This window comes from Enoplosus armatus, chromosome 3 (assembly GCF_043641665.1).
Source record: "Enoplosus armatus isolate fEnoArm2 chromosome 3, fEnoArm2.hap1, whole genome shotgun sequence".
Lineage (NCBI taxonomy): Eukaryota > Metazoa > Chordata > Actinopteri > Centrarchiformes > Enoplosidae > Enoplosus > Enoplosus armatus.
Genome location: NC_092182.1, coordinates 7,767,696 through 7,788,126, shown reverse-complemented (window position 1 = coordinate 7,788,126; position 20,431 = coordinate 7,767,696). Strand labels below are relative to the sequence as shown.

The 20,431-nt window shown below is 43.5% G+C and overlaps 1 protein-coding gene across 1 annotated transcript; it reads left to right on the top strand.

Annotated features, from left to right (window-relative positions):
* On the top strand, positions 1 to 18,628 carry LOC139283193 (ataxin-7). Its single transcript, XM_070903165.1, has 11 exons — positions 1 to 205; positions 400 to 468; positions 5,955 to 6,059; positions 10,999 to 11,287; positions 12,949 to 13,286; positions 13,859 to 13,941; positions 14,706 to 14,986; positions 15,130 to 15,319; positions 15,544 to 15,665; positions 15,792 to 16,953; positions 18,501 to 18,628. The coding sequence occupies exons 1-11, from the start codon at positions 1 to 3 to the stop codon at positions 18,516 to 18,518; spliced, it is 2,862 nt and encodes a 953-aa protein (XP_070759266.1). The 3' UTR covers positions 18,519 to 18,628.
* The last annotated feature ends 1,803 nt before the right edge of the window (positions 18,629 to 20,431 follow it).

Below are 20,431 nucleotides of genomic sequence, written 5' to 3'. Positions count from 1 at the left end.
ATGTCGGAAAGGGCCGAGGATGACGTCAGGGGGGAGCAGCGCCGAGCGGCCAGGCAGCAGCTGAAGCAGCAGCAGATCCAGCGGGGAGAAGGCTCCACAGCAATGGCGACTGTTGCGGAGCGGAGATCCTTGCCTAGTCCAGAAATTATGCTGGGACAGCCTTGGAGCAACTGGGTCGACGCCGGCAAACTCCACGGCAACGACGGTGAGTTCCCCAGCGTCGCGAATGTGCGCGAGGAAGCGAGGTAGAGCGAGACAGTTGCCAGTCCTGTCCTTTTTTTGGCCGATTGCATGCAGTTTTTGGTGGAATATGAAGAAACGCTACTGGTAGCAACAGCACGGGCAGGCAAGCAAGTGCAACTATTTATTTGTCTCTGTGTCGGATCGCCTCGTTTTCAGGTGCTGAATCGGAGGAAAGTTTCAAAGACTTCGGGAAAAATCGAGATGCCATGCGTTTGTGCAGAGAAGGTGAGTGTTGTTTTTTTTTTTTTTTTAATCTAGGGCCAAAGGTGTATTTTGGTTCTGGAGGTTTACACACATACACACACATTCAACACGCGTCGTTAGGCCAAAATGTAAACCTACTGTAAATCATGCGCATCATGAATTAACTGGACGACCGGATATAATAAAAAAGTGAAACGTGTCTCTTATTCGTGTGGTAGTTGACATGTGCATCTGTCCCTAAAATAACTTAACGGTTAACAACTTGGACTCGCTGTAGTTTGGTATAGGCCCAAACATTGAAATAACAATGTCATATTCTGTTGGGAGAAGGCATTTAATGGAATTAATTGTTCTGCATTCACATTTCTGCCATTTTACATATGAAACCTTCCACCATATATCATGGCTCCACTTAGCTTAAGACTACAGTAAGGTTTGTTGGCTTAACAATTTTAAGGTAGGAATTTTGAAAGTGAGTCAATAGAAACTTGTTTGATTTGTCAAAACGAGAAAATGGAAATATCACTGTTAAAACAGCAGTTGGGACTTTTTGTGAAAACCCGTCTTAGTCATAGTTCTATTAAAACGATACGATATGCTAAATTTAAAATAACTTTTTATGTCTTTTGAAGTACTTGCCCACCAACCAGCATGTCATGTACATTTCTGATTTATTCAGGCCTGACAAATGCAAACTCTGAAAGTCTGCCATCACCAGGGATTAAAAAAAAATCAGCCAGAATACTCTGATAACAAAGTGACGATTATGTTCCTGCTAGTAACTATGATCTCAGGTTCCTCTCTAAAGCTGAAACATATTGTAGGTTTTGTGCTAATAGTGTTTTTGAAGGCTGATGTTTGTTCTATAATAGGCAGTAACAGGGAAAGGTTCAGTTATGACAGAATAAAGAGAAAGGACATCATCTGGCTTCTGAGCCACAGAGTGATGTTTCAGAGCAGTTTGTGCTGCAATTTTATTTTTGGAAACGCCTCGATTAGCGGTAGCCGTTTCATGCTGCTGGCAGGCCTGGATTCAGAATGAGCCTCACCACAAAGGTAAATTGTTGAAACTATAAAATGGCATCTTGTTTAATTACAAATCAACAATCATGCACTGTTTTCCAGGCTCATCAAGCTCTAAGACCAACATCAGAATGAGGAATTAGACAGGATGAGTTGAAGACGAACCTGTTCGTTTAACTCAGTATTAAATGAATGAATGAATGAAGAATCAGCTTTGTTCCTACAGTGATTGTAGTTTGAAGCCTAGCTCGGTTCATGAAAGGTTAATGCTACGCTAATCTTCTACACTGTCTCAAGTAGTTCATTTTGCAATTTTCGTAAAAACACTCACAAAGATAGTATGTTTATTTTGCACTTTTGCATTTCAGCAACACAAACACAGGCACTTTCAATCACTTTGCAGAAAGGGTTTTTTATCTCTTGCTCAAGGACACATGAGCAGGGCTTGTCAAATGTGACCTCGCTGTTATGGGACGGTCATAGCAGCCACTAGGACACCAAGATTAAGTCCTTCTCTTTGAGCTCTATTTTATAACTAAGTGTAGAGTGAAAATGAATTAAATCTGTTGTTTTCTGTTCTGATATTCTATTTGTGAGTATAATTTGGCAGAGAAAAATGGTACTAATTAAGCAAAAAACATGCGGATCATCTTCAGACACTCATCATTAATTCTACAGCCAACAACAAAGCAATCGCTTTTGTGTGAATAATTGTCACAGAATTTGACAGTTTTCTGACTTAGGTGAGTCCTGATGCAGAACACCTTTGGACACATGTTTGTCAAACATTTTGGAGGCACATGTGTGTTGGAATGACTGTTTCTGTTTCTCATTCATGCTGTCTAATAATATATTTGTAGAACAGGATATATATCAATAAGGAATGACCATCAGGAAAATATGGCATATTTCACTTTGGTCACATGATTTTGGCCCACACTTATGATGTCATCAATGTGTGTCCAGCTTTAGTTTCTTTTCTTCTTTTTTTCCCCTCTCCTCTCCACGTGTTGCTGTAAAGGAAAGGGTTAATTGCAGGCTACTTGACAGGGCACTTATCTAATGTAGCATTTGGTCAACAATGTGTGCGTACCCTAAGACCATTGCACAATGTCAACAGCAAATGTCCTAGAGGCTCCCAATGACAAGTAAAATAGAGCTTTCAAATTTCATACAAAATATTTAAAATGGTGTGATATGCATTACTCTGCATACACTGAGATGGTGGCTGACCTAAAGAGATGATGTCTGCTTTGTGCTGGAGAAGTGCTTTGAGGTCATTTGACATACTACTGGCTTGAAACATGTCTCTATCATGTAGCAGCGTCTGTCAATGACTGTTGTTTGTGTCATGGGGCTGATAAACACATGCTGCTCGTGGCAGAAGTGTGTGTTCACATTATGTTATTCTCTGTTTGTGTGTGTGTGTGTCTAGAAGGGGTATTACAAGTGGATGACTACACCTCTCCGCCATGACTCACCACCAGATTCCTCCTGTGGTGTAACTGCTGTTCTGACACACACAGATGATTAACACATTGTAAAAATGTATGGCAATTAATGACTGATGATTTCACTCATCATCTGTCTCGCTTTTTTATACATTTTACAGTGGCACTGTGACAGTCGGGGAACGCGGGGAAATGTAATGTCAGTGTCAGCCACAGGTCAGATTCAGCCAGCGTGTGTGCTGCTCTCAGGCAGCCAGAGCTGCTACTTTTCCACCTAGATCATTCATCACTGCCATGGATGAGGATGCTGAAATTAACTGGACTCTCATTCTCTTCCTCTGTCTCGTGCTCACAGGCTCTCTCTCTCCTCCTCGAGCGCAGGTCCTCTGCTCACTCTCTCTTTGTCTTGCTGAGGCCTCGGCCTGCTTCTCTGCTCTCTTTCTCTCTGTGTTCTTATGGGGTTTTTTTCTCGCCGTGCTCCTTCCTTGGCTTTGCTCGGTTGTTCTGTCTCTTCTTTCTCCTCCACGGTGACTTCCTTTCTCTCTATCCTTTTCATCTCCTACTTGCACTAGAAGAAAATGGAGATTGAGAGCGGGGCAGACACAGTGGCGTTAGACCACTTTCCAAGTCAGACCGTTTTAACGGTACAGTTCAGTTGGTGCCAGCGGGTTGAATGCAGAGAGGCAAGGCGATCTAGCCGGCCTGCTTTTATAGTTGAGCAACCCGTTTGAGAACGCTCCAAGTGAACAATAGTAGCAGTTTGGGAATGAGTCTGGTTTGACCTTGCTATTGATCCAGCAAGGAAATGTGGTTGGCCTGTTGGACTCTGCAGTTCGTGGACTGTTTCAATCTGAGAGAAGGTGAAGTTTTATTGGAGAATACATGGGAAGTTATTGATTTAGCAAATATGTCTGCGCTCTCATTATAACTTTAATTTGCTAGTGGTACAGGAGAATGGCTCATGGGGGAACTGGATGAAAACAGACATGTAGAACCAAAAAGTTACCCAGAACGTTCAGGCCAGCTTTCAACTCCTGCTTTTAATGGCTTATGCTTCTGCAAGTGGCAACCAGTGAGTACCACCCTCCACATTGCATTTCTGTACTTGTCCTCTTTGTAGAGTGGTCATACCCTTGCTTGTGCACATCAGCAGTGTGCTTCCCTACTCAAGTTCTATATAATTTACATGCTTTTGTCCATTAAGTGAAGACATTTGCCTTTTCTCTGTGGCAAACCCCAGCTGCTGTGAAAATAAGTCTTTTCGCTCCACTGCTGTTGAAGGAGACACTTAAGCAGAGTGGCTTCAGACAATTGACACGCATTAAGTAGCATCAGGCTTGTCAATTCATCCACACAAGACTGCCACTGCCCTCCCTGAGAGGGACCCGCCAGGTAGGCCCTTTTTATATAGTCTTTGCTCAATGGCCCTCATCCCTTCCAGAATTGGCCAGTGATGTTTGAAGAACCCTTGACGGACCTGGCGGAGTACATATTGGATAGGGGCTCCACTTCTCTTCTCTTGTATCCTCATACCTGCAAACCCGTTGCCTTTTGGTGACAATCCCCGTTTTTAGTGTCAACCAGGTCATTCATGTGAATTGTGTAGATCCAGAGAGTTTTTAAAAATTGTGTGTGTGTGTGTGTGTGTGTGTGTGTGTGTGTGAGTGAGGAAACAATGACTGCGATTGCGCATTATCTGCCTTTTGCTATGAGATTGTCCTTCCTGTCATTCAAGGCCAGCATCAACGTTATTGGACTGCCCAATCAATAGTGTAGTATTCCATTTCTGTGGCACTTTTATGGGCCAATCAGAACTTTGATTTTGTCTGCTACGTGACGTCTGCTTGAAGAAAAAGAAAAAAAACAGGTGGGGAAAAATAACGCTAGCGGGAGGAAAACGTACCTGAGGAGTTTGGTATCCTGTCTTCTGCTCGTCTCATCATAACACCCCAGGCAATCTCGTAATTAGCCTCCTTAATTAGGTGGTTTCTGGTTCTCTGCGCCAGGGTAAATTTTGATCACATTGTGGTGAGGAGCGGCACTTTCCTCTGATTTGCCCAAGAGCGGCTCGTGAAGCATGAGGCCTGGTTTCCGATTATTGGGTGGCGAGAGATGCTGGAGCTGCAGACGTGCCATTCGTGTACCTTGGCATTCATGCTCCTTTGCTTTTTTTATGATCATACGCCTTGAAGTTGCAATGCCGTAGTGGCACTACAAGAAAATTCCCATTTTTACATCCCTTAGAAGGAGGTTTCAGATGAGTCCTGACTCATGAGAATGTGAGCAGCATCACGGGATTGGAGTATTTTAATGTTATGGATTTTAAATATGAACTTTTATAACTTGACAGACTGTGATGATTGTAGAGTTGCAACTAATGATTATTTTCATTATCTAGTAATCTGTTTTTTTTCAATTAATCAGTTAATAGTTTGGTCAGTAATGCCCATCACAGTTTCCTAAAGCCCAAGGTGATTCAAAGTTTAGAGAATGTTTGGCATTTCTGCCTTTTAAACATTTTTTATCAATTCACCAATCGTTTAATTGACTAAGTGTTTCATCTTTATTTGATTGTTCTGATTTGTTTTTAATCCTTTGGATACTTGTATTCTGGTGTATATTACATTACATTATATATTGTTCAGACTACCAAATTGTTAGACGTGAATTTTAAATAAGAAAAGATAAGATATTCATTATGAGGTGAAATACAACAAGTAGTTTTGGTTGGTTGTTAGGAGCTCTTCAGCTTTTTTAGTATACTTGATATGGTAAGGTGTTTTCATGTCTGTGTTGCAACACAATGATGACTGAATTTCTCACAGGACATGACCAATTTTCCGTCTTGCTGTTATGCAAAGTAGATTATGCCATCAAACGTGGAATTACTCTGTCTTGTGCTATTACAGTGATGGATGTTTCAATGCAGATTCAAAGCGTGCTGCCAACTGGAGCACCAGGTGAACGCAGGTCCATTTTATTTGCCTCTCCTTGACTTGTGCCCCATGTGTTTCATTCTCCCCCTGTGTACAGACATGCCCATATTTGGCCAGTGTCCCGCACAGGACGACTTCTACCTGGTGATGTGCAGCCACTGCGGTCAGGTAGTCAAGCCCCAAGCCTTCCAAGCACACTACGGTAAGTGTCATGCACATGCACGCACATACATGAACATGCATGCGCATATTCAGAGTCGTCTTTCATGCAAACACCACGCAGAGCTTTTAAGAGTTTCTGAATTTTATAGATAACCCCATACAAGAAGGGGGAGTGAACATGGACAGTAGATCAGTGAAGAAGGAAGTAACAAAGTCGTTTTCATCTGTAGGAACTAGACACCACTTCAAGGCTGGCGGTGATATTTCACACATTAACACACTCTGGTATTACTCCTCCTTCCGCCTTTGTATTCCACCACCACTTTTCCTTCTTCATACAGTAACCTGAGAAGGGACGCCACAGACTTTGTTTTTTTATTTATTTATTTAATTCACTGTCTCACTTGTGTGTGTGTTTACAATTCCCCTGTTAATATTTGATGTGGCTGTCTCTCTCTCTCTTCGCCGTAATGTACTTTTTAACGTGTATAGCTCAGATCAGATTTCTGGTTCTGTTACTACTTTAGGGGTGTGTGTGTTTGTGTGTGTGTGTGTGTGTGTTTCAGTGCATGGATTCCCACTGCTTAGTAGTTAAGCTGGATCTTTGACTAAAGTGCTAAAGTAAATGGATGAATTATAGATCTGTGAATACAGTGTTTGCATCACTGTGGATCTCGTTAAACTTGACAGTGTTCACAGCAAGTTCACAAACGCCTACAGTCGCTGAAAGAAATAAGCTGTCTGTTCACTCCCAAACTCATTTCCTGGAAATGGTAATGGAGGCTGCACGCTAGTGTGACACCTACGATGTCCAGTCATGTAAGGGCTGCTTGTTTAAAGTCAGAATTTATATTCGTCTTTGTAAATCAAGTCAATTTAAGAGGACAGGATTGGTTGAAGTCGGTTCATGTGGCCTTGTTATGACAGAAATCTTATGGCTTCAACTCTTATTAGCATCAGTTTTTGTCCCATCCAGCACTCTCACCCTCTGAATCAGAAATCTCTGATAGTGTTCTCCTCTTTTTGTCCTAAATGTGTATTGAGTTTTAGTCACTGAATTCTTTTTCCCATGAAGTGTGACAGCAATTATAGTTGTCAAGGTCGGCCACAAGAGGGAGGTATAACAGCACATGGCTCCTAGAGGAACTGTCCTCGCTACTGTGTCAACAACACTCAAAGGAAGGACTCCTCCCACACTGCTAAACAATATAGACGTATACAAGCCTGTCTAGACCAGACTATTGCTTATGAGCTGTAGCATCCGTTTGAGTTGTCCTACCTGGCTGGGGATTTTGAATGAGAAGTAGACAAACACTGGAGGGTATTACAGTGCCTATGAAGTGAAACAGTACTGACAACATCCCCGCATGGTACGTCTTTAACAGGGTGGTATTGTGAATGCAGACTGTGCACAATCTGATATATGGAGTATAAGCATCCAAAATGAACAGTGGTTTGTCTGGTTTCAAGCTGTTTATAGCCATTTGTTTCTTCAGCTGTGCACTGGTGATTCACTATGTTAAGTGAGCACACTGTCATGTGTTAATACTTAATAATTATTTGGGATGCACCAATCCAACTTTTTCTTTCCCAATACCAATTTCTATTCCTAAACCCGGCGTATCTACCAATACAGAGTACCAATCTGATATCTTGTGTATAATGAAAAATAAGACACAATTATGGTCCAGAGATTGATGTGGCGCTAAAAATTTAGTCAGCGGCCCACCATGACTGAATGCATATAAATGACAGTGGAAAACACTACATTTAACACTGACATTGATGATTTGATTGAAATTGTGTTGTGGTCGTCTGGTCAATGCCACTCTGCTTGATACGGTCACTATCACCACTGATTCGGTGTCAGTGGATCAGATCGAAGCATAATTATAATTGTTCACTATCACCTGTATGCTGCTGAGTTATTGCATAGAATAAATTATACAGATTGCTGAATGAGCAGCTAATGGTGACTTCCTTTCAAGTGGGAGTTTTGAGCACCGGAATAGGGTTGCAACTAATGTTTATTTTCATTATCGATGATTCTTTTTTTTTTGATGAATTGATTAATCATTTAGTCTATAAAAATGCAGAAAATAGTAGATAATTCCCAGAGCCTAATGTGAGGTCTTCACATGTCTTGTTTTGTCAGTCAAAACCCAAAGACTTTCCCTTTACAAAGATACAAAACAAAGAAAAGCAGCAAATCCTCACATTTGAGAAGCCGGAACCAGAGAATGTTTGCCATGTTTTGCTTCATAAGTGACTTTCAAATTATTAATATATTATTAACATAGTTGCAGATTAATTTTCTGTTGATCATTTCAGCTGCACACCGGAACAGTCTAAATCTAAGTGAAATTCTGTGGCTATGCTACTATACATGAGAGAGTGGGAGTGCTCTTGCTATGATTTTCCTACCGTCTTCCTCCCTCTGATGTCATTATACGAAGACCGCATGTGGCGTTAACACGGGGCGAAGGCATTGATCTCGGCACCATCGAGATGGTCTCAATATGATTTTAGTGGTCTTCTTTGAGCCCATCTGTCTCCCGTTAGGTGTTTGTGCTTCTCGGCTGAGGCTGATCCCAGCAGGGGTGACACTCACCGCAGAACGGGAAGCTGCAAGCTCGGCTGCCTTTTTTCTCCATTCATTTATGAACTTGTCGAACAAAGGCTTTCACATATTGCCTTGGCTGATATTTTGGGATAAATGCACCTTGTGCTTAGATAGTAGTGTATTTATTATTTTTACTAGAAGAACAGGTCTATCATTGTTAGGCAAATAGTGTACAGAAGCCAGGCCATGCTATGGCTTTGACATGGTGCTTCTGGAGATGATAGTAAGGCCATCACACTTGGTTGTTTTTCTCTCACTCCTACAGACAGGGATTCCCCTTAGCACTGAGACAACTGTTTGACAGTGTGAAATAGGATATTAAGACTCCTCCTATTGCTTGTGTCTGTTGTTTTTTCCCTCCACATTTTTCTTGACTTCTCTTTTATTCCTCTTCCACTGCCGCTGGTGTTGGCTCTCTTTTCTCAGTGTTAGTGATGTTAGTGTCATGCTGGGGTTTCCTGGTGTGAGTTTGTGTGCATGGTGTGCTGTTGACTGTGACTGAGACAGGACAACGGACAAGGGAGGGAGGGAAAGAACGGCTGCTAAGAGGAGGGAGGGAAGATATCTGGAGTGTGTTGTGAATGGGTGTGTAGAGAGAGGCCCTTAGGTGGAGGAGGGCACTCTTAAAAGCTTTTTTTCTCCTTGAAAAGGGAAATTGGATGAAGGCCATACAGTGTGATGGTGTGTGTTTTTGTGTGTTAGGGGAGAACGGGAGTGTCAGCTCAGGGCATGTGTTAGTATCTGCCACTGTTTCTGCAGCAACAAGCTAGTTTGCAGGTCACCTACTGAGACTGAGCTTTGGCCTACGGCCCAGTTCCCAGCTGCATTGTGGAGTTAGCCCAGTAAAAGGTTAGCTAACCAGGCCCACACCTCACCACGGTTGCTAGCTGCCGACACAGACGTTTTCTATCAAAACCTGTTGGTGCTCCTGAAGCTGTGTCCTCTTATATTCACTTTATATTGTTGCTAGGAGTTTCCTCCTCATTCTTAGCTGTGTTGCCCAAGTGTTGACAGCAAGAGGGTCACGTTAACCTTCAGTCACCTATTTCTCCTCAGCGGACACCTCTCTCGCTCGCTCGCTCTCTCTCTCTCTCTCTCTCTCTCTCTCTCTCTCTCCTCTCTCTCTCTCTCTCTCTCTCTCTCTCTCTACTTACTGTCAGAGTCTGTGTGACCCCTCGGTGACCTTGGAGGCCCAGTATATCTGTTGGGGAGCTGCTGCCTGGCCAAGATTCCAGACTTTGGTGCAAGTTGCAGTAAACTCTCAATTTAAAAATATGCCCTCGGGAGGTTGCTGTCTTGCTTTTTTGGCTGGACCACAGCAAAACAGGGCCAGCCCTGTGAACACAAAAGTCTGTCCCTGACTTACTGAGTGAATGAGTGTTGGAGTTTCCCCATTGGCCGTCTTTCAAAATGAATATTACGTCCTCAGGAGGCTTTTAAGCTTAGTTTATGCACGTGCGAGAAAGTGTGGTGCCGGCCTCCGCAGTTGCAGGGTCAGGGTCTCAAACATTGGACGTTTGTGACCACGCGCCAGCCACTATTGGTGCATCCTCTCGCTGGGGACACTGTGTCAAGCATAAACAAATCTACAGCGGGGCACACAATGTCCTCAAAATGTCCTCAGGAGCATACACGTTCCAGCCATATACCAGGTCTCCACCTAGTCTTGTTCTTCGATAGTTTCTGCTGTGGCAGCTAATGAACTCTAGACTGTATGCAATGAGTCTGTGTTGTGATGAAATGAGTCTTGTGTTAAAGAACTGTAGTGGAAATGTCAATGAAATTATTTAGAGTGTGCTATTTCATTGTTGTGTGCTGTTTCTAAAAATAGCGAGTGATGAGAGCTTCCTTTGAAAACCCAAAGCCCTCTATGATTATTGTGGGTGCACACGCAAGAGACCAATGTTTGATGATGTTTGGAAACCATAGTGTACTTTCATTTCTTTCAGAGGAAAAGATATTTTGTTTTGGATGCAAGCATTTTGTTCTTTCATCTATTTTTGCCTTTCCATCCACAACTCCGTATCATCCTAACCTTTTCTGCTGTCATACTGCCTTTTATCCGTGTGCACAGTAGCTCAGGCAGGAAATGAAGCTCTTGACCTGTTGGCTGGTTCTATTTCAGGCTGAGTTGGCATGAATCACAAATGCTGCTTATTTGTTGTTGAGGTAACTTGCTCACTACTGTCAGAGGAAGATTTCTATGTTCCCATGTGTCTTGCCTTTTCAGTTGTTTACCCATATAGACTAGTCTGTTGTAGTGTTTGATCGAAGCGTTGTGATGCTTAATTCTGATCATCAAATTTAGTTAATTATTGTGTTTTAATGCCAGCCTGGTTTATTCTGTCACTTCCAGAGAGAAGACACAGTTCGGCCAGCAAGCCAGCCTCCACCTCGCCCTTCCCCGTGCCGGGCAGGAACCGGAGCAGCGGCAGTGGACTTGGGCCTGGGCTGGGCTCGGGGTCTGTAGCTGGAGTTGCAAGTGGAGGCATCCTTGGCCGACCTTCCACCGCTGGATCTGGCTTATCCTCCTCTTCAGCGTCCTCCTCCTCCTCCAAACTCCTCAAACCAGCCAAAGAGAAGCTGCCAGGCATTCAGCGAAGACCCCCCTTTGCACCCTTCAGGATGCTCCAGCCAGACAAGATGTAAGTTTCACTGAGTAACATTTGCAGTTTTGTGAGTTGTGCAATATGCTGATACATACCAAGACTAGGGCTGAATGATGAGTCGTTTTCATATCAAAATAGCGATTCAAAAGAGTGAAATGTTTACAAGTGAATGTTTAAGCTGGCGACTTTATTTCACTGGCTGTAATGACAACTGCTGCCTGTAAATCTACAGAGCCGTAGCTACTTTAGTTAATTTGTTGAGTTGGCCAAGCAACAAAAATGAAATCTTGGCTGTTGCCTGCTTAATATGCTCTCTGGTGTCTGTACATTTACAGCCAAAGATGGTTTTGTGGAGGAAGTAACACCATACTGTATTTGTGAAGTTTTAAAAATGAAGGAGTGGGCTCTGTCTTTACTGTTCATAAAAGACCAAACTGAAGGGCAAGTCTTCAGTACATAAAGGATTTAGGTAGCGACGTCCCCGATTAGCTCATAACGACAGGTATCACTCTGTTGGAGTTTTAGTCCACTTGCATTTGCACAGTGTTGTTAAATGTTGGGCAAGTTACTCATGGAATTAGCAACAGCAGGTACGATCTGCCGTCTGCGATGTTTGTCATTTTTAACTAGTGAAAGCAACGGTCAACTCCGGTTAAAAATGAGAAACTGCTAATGGAATGTTTTTGTACACTGCTCTTTGCTAATGACAAAGAGAGAGGAGAGATAACGGCTTCGTTAGCGTTTAAGTTAAGTGAATCTGTGTGTTTTGCCAACCCGGACCTTAGAAATTGTAGTCACTCACATCGTTGTGCCCAAATGATTTTTCAGGTTCACACTCTCTTATTTTCATTACTATGGACTGTGGATTCTGTCCCCCATCACATGGCATTGAAAGTGCATTAGGAATGATCTTTTAATGGCCAGTATGAACAGAGGGAGTAATTACAGCATGTTTCAATGTCCATATGGGCACCCGTCTATTATTTTAAGACAAACTGGAGAAATTGTGAACCACTCCTTTAATCTCAGCTCAATCAACCTCAGTGTAGAGCGTTAAATAGTATCATCACTATCATTATATTTAATTCACTGGATTAGCCAAAAGCTGACATTCCCATCAGGTTGTTGTATCTTTAAAACGTTTCTCAATTGAATTTCCAGAAAACTTACTGTATCGCAATATATTTAGATATCCTCATTTAAAAAAATGACATCTTCTCTGACAGAACATATCAATGCAAATGCATTGCCACATTTAACTCTCCCAACTCACTTAGAGCTTGTGGTCACATCACCTCTCACAGTTTTATTCTGATTTAGATTCTCTTTTTGATAATCATATTTCCTCAACTCTGGCTAGTCTTTAACAAGTCAACTGGTATTTGTTTTAATTTTCCTACTCATTTAACAGGCTGCAATCTAAATGAAGAGTTGCAAGTGCAATGTTGTGTCATTTAATATCAAAATCTCAGTTTCAACCAGGGTCTGTATTCAGGATCTGTCAGAGAACAGTAAAATATTGGACACCTTGTTTGTTTTTGATAAATGATGGATCATATTAGATTTATGTTTTGTTCTCCCAGCCCCATCCATATGTGCACATCTGTCTCTTATCATGCGTTTCTCACTGGCTCCGTGTTTCTAACTCTCAGCTTCCTCCTTGCTGCCCTCTTCATCTCTGTAACCTTCTCTTCCAGCCTCACCCCGGCTGTCAAGGTGGAGAAGATGCATCTGAGGGTGGACTCGTCAGCTAAGCTGGTGCAGGCCCCATCTGCCCCCGCCACCACCTCATCCTCCTCTACATCCTCCTCTAGCACCACTGTGAGCTCCAACACTACCACCATCACCACCTCCTCTTCCTCATCATCAGCCCTTAAACCAGGCCTTAACTGTCCCTCCATACCAAAGCCTCCATTACTGGCCCCAGGTCAGATCCCCAATGGCAAGGGCCACCTCTCAGTCCTCTCAGACAAGAAGCAGGACAGCAGCAGCAGCAGTGCCAGTAGCAGACGCCACCTTAACAAGAAAGTGACAGGTCAGTTGGAGGGGGGCACAGAGGGAAACCACTGTTACAGTTTGTGCTCTCAGTATTTTGTGATATCGTGTCTGATTTGTGAATTCAGTTTAAATTATGACATACAGTATTTTGATACTGTCTCATGCAACAAATCCTGTTTTTGCCTAAAATGGTTTGTTTTTTCTAATCTTCCTCAGTCCATAATAGGGTAAAGGATTAATTAACTCCCACTCAAAGACTGTACACAATACTTGATCTTGATATGAAATATGAAAACCTTCTTTGATCACAAAAGGACACAACTGACTGAATATAGGGCACATTTGATCCACCTTTGAAAGGTTGACCCACAAAATATTAGTATGTACACCACGGATAATGCAGTTTGTTAGTAAACACCAACAAGTTACCAGCTAGAACAGCTGCCTGTCTTCACATCACATACGCCAGTTTAAAAGGCTAAAGCTCATCTGAGGCTAATGTTTTACATAACGCAACTTACAGTTAAGCAAGTTACCAGAGCAGGCCATTTGTCACAATGTATTTAAGTAACAGTTTTCTTCTCCCTCACTCCTCTCCTTTGCCTTCAGAACGTGAGTTCAATCCAGATATCCACTGTGGTGTGGTGGATATGACAGCTCGGAAAACATGCACAAGATCCCTAACATGCAAGGTAACCAGTCTTTGCTCAGTGGTGTCTGTTTGGGCTGTATAAACTGTATATCATTAAAATCAAAAGGCTGGTTATGTTCTATAATTTTGTTATTGTGAACAAATCCCTTTTAAAGGACCAAATCCTGATGGTCAAACTATTTATTCCTAATTATCCTCACTATTTCTGTAAGGAACTATAAACTATAGTGAGCTATTGTGAATATTTTTCCGTGTTTCAAAAGAGGATAAAACAGTTTTCGGTCATACTTGTGGCAGCAATGTCAAGCTTCCGTTGTATTTCACTCGAAAGCTAGGTTAATCAGCTTCTACTTGGAAAGTGGAAACTAGTTAGCCTAGCCTGCTGATGTTAGCATTGATTTCCACCAGATGTTTCTTTTTTTGATGTTAGAAGTATTTCAACACCTTCTGATTCATCGGCAGCCACTTCACATTGGCAGCTCCTGCGTCTTTCTGCATCATAGAAAGAAGGGGGTCTAGCTAGTGTTGGCCGACTCACAGACTTACAACAAGTAAGTCTGTGAGTCGGTTACTTGTTAGTAGGATCAATTCATTGTTGGTGTTGGGCTTTTTATGGAATTTGTTGACAATAATAAACATGTAGAATATTATCAGACTTCTTCTATTAATTTTTTATAGGATGGTTTGAGATGTGTCTGTCATGTACAAATAAAAAATCAAAGAGGCCATCATTAGACTGGAACCCAAGCAGACCCCCTTCCCAAACAATAATTCTGACCTTTGATCTTTCCAATGGCCCACCAGACACATTCCTTAAGCCAGCGGAGGGCGGTGCCAGGGCGGAGGAAGCGCTTTGACACGTTGCTGGCGGAGCACAAGAACAGAACAAGGGAGCGGGAGAGGGAGAGAGAACTCCACCAACCCCATTCCCAGCAAAACCCCTCTCTCAGGGACCCACACCCCTCCTCCCACCTCGCCGCTGCCCATGACGCCCACCAGGTCGCTCATGGCAACGGCACTGCCCCAGACGCCACTAAGCCTTTGCCTCTCTGCAAGCCCAAATTTCACAGCTCTGGTCTTCCACGGTAAGGTCCTGCTCCAGGTCTGTTCTTGTAATTCATGTTGTGTTTTACATGTTGTGTGTAGTGACATCAGACAAACTAGCCTTCATCACTGAGAGGAAAAACATTTAAAGTGAAAATTATAGGCCACACTATCTGTCCATCAGACTAAACAGTGGTCACGGAGGCGGTACCCCCGGAGACCCTGCAGTAGTCCACGAGTCACCACACCATCCCCAAACTACCCCCGATGGGTTTTCCCGACCCTCCAGTGATGAGGGAGAGAACGAGGAGCGGGAGGACAGCGCTGACAAACTGGACTGTCACTATTCAGGTTATCACCCTCGACCGGCAGCTGTAAGTGCACTCTACCATCACTGGTCTCTGATCAGCCATTTCCTTTTTGTTACAGAAGTTAAACTATGAAGTTTCAGAAGATAATCCGCTAGTTGTTTCCGACTTTTTTTTTTTAGAAATTTTAAGCACTATTTGCTTTTTATGATTTATTAACAATATACTGTATTTCTATATACTGTAAAAAAAAAAAAAAAAGGTCATTGGTGTCCTCTTTTTGTTCCCAGTACTGTACCTTTGGAAGTAGACTTTTTGGGAGAGGCTGTTACTCTTTTGACCGGCGGTGGGACAGAGTGCGATGTGCCCTAACTACGATGATGGACAAGCATGTCAACTCTCAGATGTGGAAGTAAGTCTGTCCAGCTCAGTTTGTCCTATGGCAGAGGGACATAATAATTGGCCTTCTTGTCTCTTATGGTCCACATTCTTGACTCTAACAGTCATAGCTAATGAATGATTATCTTCCTTGTTGCAGGAAAATCCCCTTGGCCTTGGAGAACTCCTCCTCCGTTGCACCTACCCATAGGACAAGCACAAATTCCCACGGTAGCACTCCCTCTTCAGGCTTCCTGGGCCCCCCTGCCACCTTGCCCCAGACTCCTTATAGCCAATCCTACGAGGGCAAGTCCGTGCTCTCCTATGGGACCACCTTAAATGCCCGCAGCTCCCCACAGGGTGGGGCTGAGCACCCGGCCTACGGCATTACGCAGGCCCGACAAGTGTCTTCGTCGCCGCAGATGCCTTCAGCCCACTCGTCCTCATCCTCCTCTTCTTCAGCTCCTTCCCTAGCCTCAGGCCGGGCGCTTAAGTCCCGTTCCTCCAGCAGCAGCACTACCAAGTCCTCATCGTCCTTCAGGCCCAAGGAGATCTCCTCTGGCTCCTCCACACCTGTCATCCCCAACTCCACTAGTGGGGGCAGCAGTGGAGCCAACAGTAACAGTAGCAGCGCTAGCTTCAGCTCGGGGAAGAAGAGGAAGAACAGCTCTATTCTCTCTTCATCCCATGGCCCCTCTGAATCCTCCGCTTCTAATGCCAACTACTCTTCCTCCTCCTCCTCTTTCAAGAAGAACTGTGCAAATGTCGGCAGCTCAGGGAGCACCTACCACCACAGCTCATTAGGTCCCGCATCTTCATCGTCATTATCCTCCTCCCACAGTGGAGTCCACAGCGTGGGGCTCAACTGTGGCCCCACTGTGCGGACCAACTCACTTAGCCTCAAGGCTGAGCCTTCTGGAGGTTCAGCAGGCGGCTCCTCTGGGCCGCCAGCAAGAGGTCCTCCCTCGGGCAGCCCTGCAGAGTCGATCAAGCGTATGAGTGTGGTGATGAACAGCAGTGACTCCACCCTTTCCCTGGGGCCCTTTGTCCACCACCAGTCCTCATCCGACCACCACACCAGCTTCAGCCACCACTCCTCAGACGGGCGCCTGGAGGGCAAGAAGCGCAAAAGCTCTCCTGCCTCCAGCGGCATTAATAGCGGAGGTGGGGGAGGAGGGCTCGGAGGAGGAGGAGGGGGAGGGGGACCTGGACCAGGTAGACCCAAAGTGGCCAAGTCACCTGCCATTAACAACATCCATGGGAAGCATGGGCGGAGCATTCCAGGGACGCCAGGGCTACCAAACAACTCCCATTTACATCAGGTGGGTTTTGTACTGTGCCAATCAGGATGCATTTTAATAACAGTGGAGATAAATTACTGTTTAAATTATTCATCTCCCACATTTAACATTTAAACTGCCCTCAAAGCTATCTGACAGTACGTGACAGTGTTGTTGAATATACACATAATGTAATTTTTGCTGAAACAATTGATCAATTTGTTCAAAAATACTAAACTTTCACTGGATCCGACGTCTCAAGTGTGAGGATTTTCTGCTTTTCTGTTTTATATAATTGTATCTTGGATACATTTGGGTTTTGGGCTGTTGGTCGGGTGACGCAAGCAATTTGAAGATGTCACCTTAGGCTCTGGTAACTTTGGTGTTTTTAACATTAATTTCATAGACTAATTGATGAATCATTAAAATAATCAATAGATTTATTCATAATAAAGATTATTACACCTCAGGTTTTTTCATAGCAGACATTTTGACTTGTCATAATAGGATGAGTTGGTAATAACATATAAGATGGCTCAGTTCCATTCAAGTGTCCCAGAGAGCCCAGCATGCACAACACCAGGTCCCTGAAACCAAAGCAGCTAAATGGAATTCAACAATCATTAATTGTATTATTTATACGTGTGCTTCAGCTAGGGAGTTGACAAAGTCTGCTAATTGGCATGTAATCTTAAAACACAACTTTGCAGCTGTGTTTGCGTCACTGAAGCTTTTTCATTAACTGTTTTTGCTGCCCAGCGTATTTAGCCTTTGCATCCCCACATCATGAATAAAGCGGATATAGAGAGGCGAAGTTATGACGTCACTCCGCTAGTCTCTGTTCCACTAGCTTCTGTAACTCAATGCAATCTCTCATGCAGCATTTCTTTCACCTCTCTGAAAACAATGAAGCAGTTTACTTTAACAACTAAATTGGCATCCAGTACAGCAATTGTTATAAGACATTGAAACCTTTGTGATTTTATCAGTGTTTAATGATTACTTGGTGAGCACAGGAAAAGCTACAGCTCCCCGCCTGCAGATATTACAGACATGTCTGAGCTAGCTGATTCGCCCATGGACTCGCCTTCTCTGTCGAGCTGTGACGTTTAGCCTGCAAATGTCTAGGGCTTATGGGAAATTGTGTTTGTTGAAGGCCGCTTAACAATATAAATATTGAATAAACAAGCCAACAAGGTTTTCTTACTTCTGGATCAGAACCTGGAAGTTGTGGTTTCACTTTGGCTCTCTGTAAGAGGTGTAATTGATGAGGAATTACAGCTTTTACATGGATTCTGCTTGTCAGTTACATTCAGTGAAGGAGCTGATGGACCTAGAGTTTACTCTGGGAGAGCTCCACATGTTTACTTTAAAGCAATCTAGCTGACTAGCAAACAAAGCACATTTTGTGATGTGAAGGTTTTTCTACAAGGGTAACTTGTCAGACAAGTACAAAATGGCACCATTGCAACCCTTTGTACTTACCTAGAATGTGTTACTTTTACTGATTGAGAGCTGGTCATATTTTAGTACTGAACTAGTATGCGGACAGATTACTTAACAAGACTTTTTTTCTCTGTCTTTTGCAGCCAAAGGCTCGTCCCTGACAGCGGTGTCCGGCTTCTGTGTATGGAACCGGCAGGCGGACGGGGAATAGTCCGGAGCAGCCCGCATACTGCTCCGGACTGCACGAGGCCTTCTAAAATCAAACCCACATTACTCTCAGCTTCCCACAATCCTCAGGGTGGAGATGATCTGGACTGCCCAGTGAAGTCAATGTGGTCCTTCCTATTTCTCCCAAAGCCATGTGTGTTGTGTGTGTTGTGTGTGTTGTGTGTGTGTGTGTGTGTGTGTGTGTGTGTGTGTGTGGGGTTGGAGGGTGGTGGCACTGTATGGAGATATAGAGTGGAGCGCCAGGGGACTAATGAGCGAGCCAAGGACCCCCCACGCAAGTGTTGTCCCAGTATTCTGAGAGGTCTTCCTGTGTGGTCGGAAGTAGGAGGAACATTAGAAACAGCCATGGGTCTCTTGAGCTGCAGTTCAAAGCTCATTGGGTTCAGGTTAAGGGCTGTCGCAGCAAGCCGCAGTTACGCTGAGCAACTGGGGAGACGACGAGCCGATCTCTTCCGTGTTTTGTTAGGATGAGTGTGTGAATGTGCGTATAGGAGTATTTTTCTCATGTCAGATTCTGCTGGACTACTGGAATTTCCAACTTAATTACACCCCCAGCGCCTGATCTCAGAAGCCTTGGAAGGAGAGCAGGAGGAGCAGCAAACTGTTAACTTGCAACACCTTAAACAACACACAATCACCTTGTTGTTTCACTTTCCGTTAGTCTCGACTCTCTCTGGCGACACATCGAGTAATGTGGGGTTACGTGCAGTAGCCTGGAGAGGAGCCCGTAGGGACGATCTGGTCAATTCTTTTATTATCCAGAATAATTATGCAAGTGTTACCTTTTTATGATTTCTTATGAGCTTTTTACACTGAACTACAAAAGAGTCTTTGTAGACATGGTGAAGACAAGTTGTGCTTTCAAATGTGAAAAGGATGCCTGATGTGCCCATTCGATTGAATCTTTTGTCAGAGAGATAGCTCGGTCTTGAGGACACCTGTTAATTTTCTGAATCTTTTCATTGTGTAAAATGATCGACACAGTAGACCTACCCCCGACTGTGAACAGCACTAAATAACTACTTTCTCCACAGGCACTGCTTAGTTGTCCAGCCAAAAGCTGCTATCAGCTTTGCCAACTACTTTGGGGTTTTTTTTTAACTAAAAGGTGGGCAGTCTTGCTCATGAAGCGGTGATGGTGCATTGCCTGTGTGGATATGAAGAAAATCTGTGCAAACCGTATTTGTTATTGCCACAACTTACCTACTTTTTACCTGTACAGCGGTGTGAAATCCACAGCTGTTGTGGGCAGATGTGAATTGTAATGTTTATTTTTTTCCTACTTAGGGAATCAGGTATGGTACGTCTTAACTGGAGCAAACGTTATGCACGTCACCTGTCTTCTGTGGGTTTGATTGTCCCTCCTAAGTGTAACCACTACCCAAGCTCTGGATGTTAAGTTTCAACGCATCACTGAAACACTATGCGTGTGTTGAGAGATTTGTCACAGCAAAACGGATAGCCAGGCATTATACTCTATTCCTTTGTCAAAATGGAGTCTTAAATCAGGCAATACTTGCCCATCTCGTTGGGATGTTTGCTTATTTTGAGTGGGTTTTATGGTGCGAGATTCATGGAGATGGCTTCACGGGACACATTCAAACTTTTGGCAACACACGTTGATTTATGGAACCTCCACTGATGTCAGATAAGTGTGGAAAAAGTAGAGGAGACGTTTTTTTTTTTTTTTAAACAGAATCTTGGTTTACCTTTTTTCTTGTAGCCTATGTATCAAACAAGTATTGAAGTATCCCTATTTGAGAATACATATTTTGTTAACAAATTGTACATAGTGAAATATGTATTTTTGCACAGGCATTTTTCGTACACGCTGAATTTTTGGTAC

What these genes read in the sequence shown, in the direction of transcription:
- LOC139283193 (XM_070903165.1), top strand. Translation starts at nt 1, where the DNA reads ATGTCGGAAAGGGCCGAGGATGACGTCAGGGGGGAGCAGCGCCGAGCG. An exon ending in CAAGATCCCTAACATGCAAG is followed by an intron (nt 13,942 to 14,705) that starts GTAACCAGTCTT and finishes ATGGCCCACCAG; the next exon opens with ACACATTCCTTAAGCCAGCG. An exon ending in GTCAACTCTCAGATGTGGAA is followed by an intron (nt 15,666 to 15,791) that starts GTAAGTCTGTCC and finishes TCCTTGTTGCAG; the next exon opens with GAAAATCCCCTTGGCCTTGG.